The 2,861-nt window shown below is 52.4% G+C and overlaps 1 protein-coding gene across 2 annotated transcripts in view; it reads right to left on the minus strand.

Moving 5' to 3' along the window:
- NKX2-1 (NK2 homeobox 1) overlaps positions 1-2,861 on the minus strand; it is a 6,145-nt gene that overhangs the window by 982 nt on the left and 2,302 nt on the right. Inside the window, exon 2 of one of the 2 annotated variants that reach the window (XM_010583664.1) lies at positions 107-483. In XM_010583664.1, coding sequence (XP_010581966.1) covers positions 107-483 — 377 coding nt within the window. Of the gene's footprint in view, positions 1-106; positions 496-2,861 lie in introns of those variants that run through there. The other variant, XM_010583665.1, reaches the window with a different exon arrangement.

Below are 2,861 nucleotides of genomic sequence, written 5' to 3' on the forward strand. Positions count from 1 at the left end.
ACCGACTTTTGCCCTGGCGCGGAGCCCCCGGCGCCCGTTGCCCGCGGTGCGGCGGGGCAGGAGCGCGGCCACCCCCCGCCGGCCACCCAGCCCCGGGCTGACTTACTTGAGGAGAAGCGGGGGTCCGGGTTGGTGCCGTACCATCCTGTCGCCGAAGCGCTGTTCCGCATGGTGTCCTGGTAAGGCGGGAGCTCGCTCATGTTGCCCAGGTTCCCATTGCAGTAGCCCCCCATCGTAGCATGGGAGAGCTGGGGGACCCCTGCCGCTGTCATATGGTAGGCGGCAGTCACTGTTCCGTTGTGGCCCATGGGGTGCTGCTGCATGGCCGGCTGAGAAACCTGAGACTGTCTGTAGGCTGACAAGGGAGCGCCCAAGTTACTGCCCTCCATGCCCACTTTCTTGTAGCTTTCCTCCAAAGGACTCAAGATGTCAGACACTGAGAAAGGAGTCGTATGCTTTGGGCTCATCGACATGATTCGGCGGCTGGGGGAAAAAAAAAAAAAAAAAAAAGGAAGGGGAGGCAAATCTTTTTTTTTTTTTTTTTTTTTTGCCAAATATTCTGGTGTTGCCTTAACGCCGATCTTGTTGGATGTACACGTAACCGAGTGGACGAAGTCCGCCTTAATTGGATTGAGTGGAGGCTCAGGGCTGCCTTTCGTTTGTTTTAGCCAGACGCCAGGTTTTAGGCTGCCACCAGAGGCGGGGCATAGGCACTAAAGCAACAAGACAATAGAAGCCTACATCTTGCCCAAGATAATTAGCTTACATGCTGATGACAAGGTAAACACCTTTAAGTTTTACTTGTCAGGATTTTTTTTTTTATCTCTTAAAAAAAAGAGAGACAGAGAGTGGGGGAGAGAGGAAAAGAGAGAGAGACCCCGTGAGCACAACTCATTTTATTTTTCTCGGGGGTGGCAATATCGTGGACGGGAAATGGAAGGCAAGGCGAAAAGACCCCCATTTGACTGGGTGAAAGGATTCAAAATCAGCTCCCGGGTGGCAAGGCTGTCAGCCCAGCCTTTGTGAGAGCCGGGGAGACGGGGCTGAATGCCGGTGAGCTAAAGGACCGAGTGCCCTTCTCCCCCCACTAAGTTTGGTCTGGAAGGAGCCCCGCCGCCGGGAGGGCAGCTCTCCGGAGGGCAGACGTTTCGCGCTGGGCCACCGCTCCCAGCGCTCCGCACTCCCCGCACCGGCTTGTCAGGTACGCCGGCCGGCTGGTGGCTGCACAGCGCTTGGGATTTAGCATCTCGGGAACCTCCTCTATGTCTGTCTGCTAAGACCCCCAGTGCGAGACCCCCAGTGCAAGGATGGTTTCTCTCCCTAAACCCATAAGTTCCGTTCACCTAGGGATTTTTTTTTTTTAAACTTCAGGGAGAGGTGGAAGATGCAAGTTTGCAAAACCACGCAGTAATTTAATTGCCTGGGGCGAGAAACTGCTGAAAAATAGGTTAGCGCAAAACGTCGCTCGTTATTCTCAAAGGCAAAGACTGTCACAGGCTCTCGTGGTCCCTCTGAACCCGAAGCTGCTTTCTAAGATTATTTATATAGCACGGGAGCTGGATGGAGAAGACCTCTCAGGTCATCTGCTACACCACCTTGCCAATGAATTCCCTGCAGTTTCGAATAAACGGCAATTTCTGACACTTTCGGATCCGTTCTCGAATCCGGTGTGAAAACAAAAGCAAGTCCATTCACAGCCCCACACGTACATGCAGCCAGCAGCTAATGTCACTCGGGTCTTTGAAGAAATCTCCCAAGTTGTCCAGTGTCTCCAAAGCTTATATTTCGGGGTGTTCCTGGGCGGAGGAGAGAAACCTCCCCTGAGTGTTTCACACCCTGGCCTACGGCCCTGGCAAACCCAATTTAATACAGCGATTACCTGAATATTAAGAAAATTACAGCGAAGGTACAGTTAACCCAGTGACTTTGAAGTGTCAAGTAACTATTTAGTAATTGCACTTGTAAATATGTTTGTGCTCGGCTGCTTCGTGCTTAAAAATGCAAAAGTGCACTTGCTACCCGGGAATAACTAAATATCTTTGTCTAAAGTGGCAGCATAAATAGCCGGTCGCTTTGTGACTGTGCTTGATATTAGTACATAAGGATCATTTTGCTTCAATTGGGAGGCTCTCATTCACTAGGCAAGAAACCGTTTAGGAGAAAGTAGGTTCCCGTATGAGAGTTAACATCCTTCAAGTGTAAGCCTCAGCCTTGATTACACTTTAGAGCTCTGCAAGAGGTGAGCTTTTCCACACAAATATAATCGGGGGAACTTTCCTTCAATCAGGCCTCCAGCTCTCCTACATCATCTCAGCTGCCTCTTTCGGCACCAGCTCCCTCAAGGCTGAATACCCCGAAGTGGGCTTGTTGTGAGTCTGCTGGGTCACCAAAGGCAGGGAAGGGCGACTTTGGGCTAGAAAGGCGGCTGCTTTTCCTCTTTTCTTTCCAGATCTTTAGATCTTGTCTTTCCGGATCCCTGGAACATTTTCTCTCCCCCCCCCCTCAGCCCCCCTTTCTGCGCGTGTTTTTCAGTACGGTCTTTGGTTTTGTTCCTACAGAGAGAGACACTCGACCTTGCCTTGGTGGTTTGTTTTTTTATCCCCCCCCCCGCCCCGGATTTCTCAGGCACATCAGCTCCGTGCCTGGTTTATTAGCCTTAAAAAGGAGGGGGTGGATGGAGGGAAAAAAAAAACCCAAACCCCACAGGATCCACCAAAATGACGCTGCGGTCGGCTCAAATCCGAGACGAACGACAGCGAGTGACCGCGCAATATGTGGGGCAGGAGCAGCGACTCTGTTTCTCCCCAGGGAGTGCGAGGCGGTGCCGCTGGGGAGGCCCCGGCCCCGGCCCCGGCCCCGGC

The sequence above is a fragment of the Haliaeetus leucocephalus genome, unplaced genomic scaffold (assembly GCF_000737465.1).
Source record: "Haliaeetus leucocephalus isolate CR32 unplaced genomic scaffold, Haliaeetus_leucocephalus-4.0 Scaffold932, whole genome shotgun sequence".
NCBI classification, from domain to species: Eukaryota; Metazoa; Chordata; class Aves; order Accipitriformes; family Accipitridae; genus Haliaeetus; species Haliaeetus leucocephalus.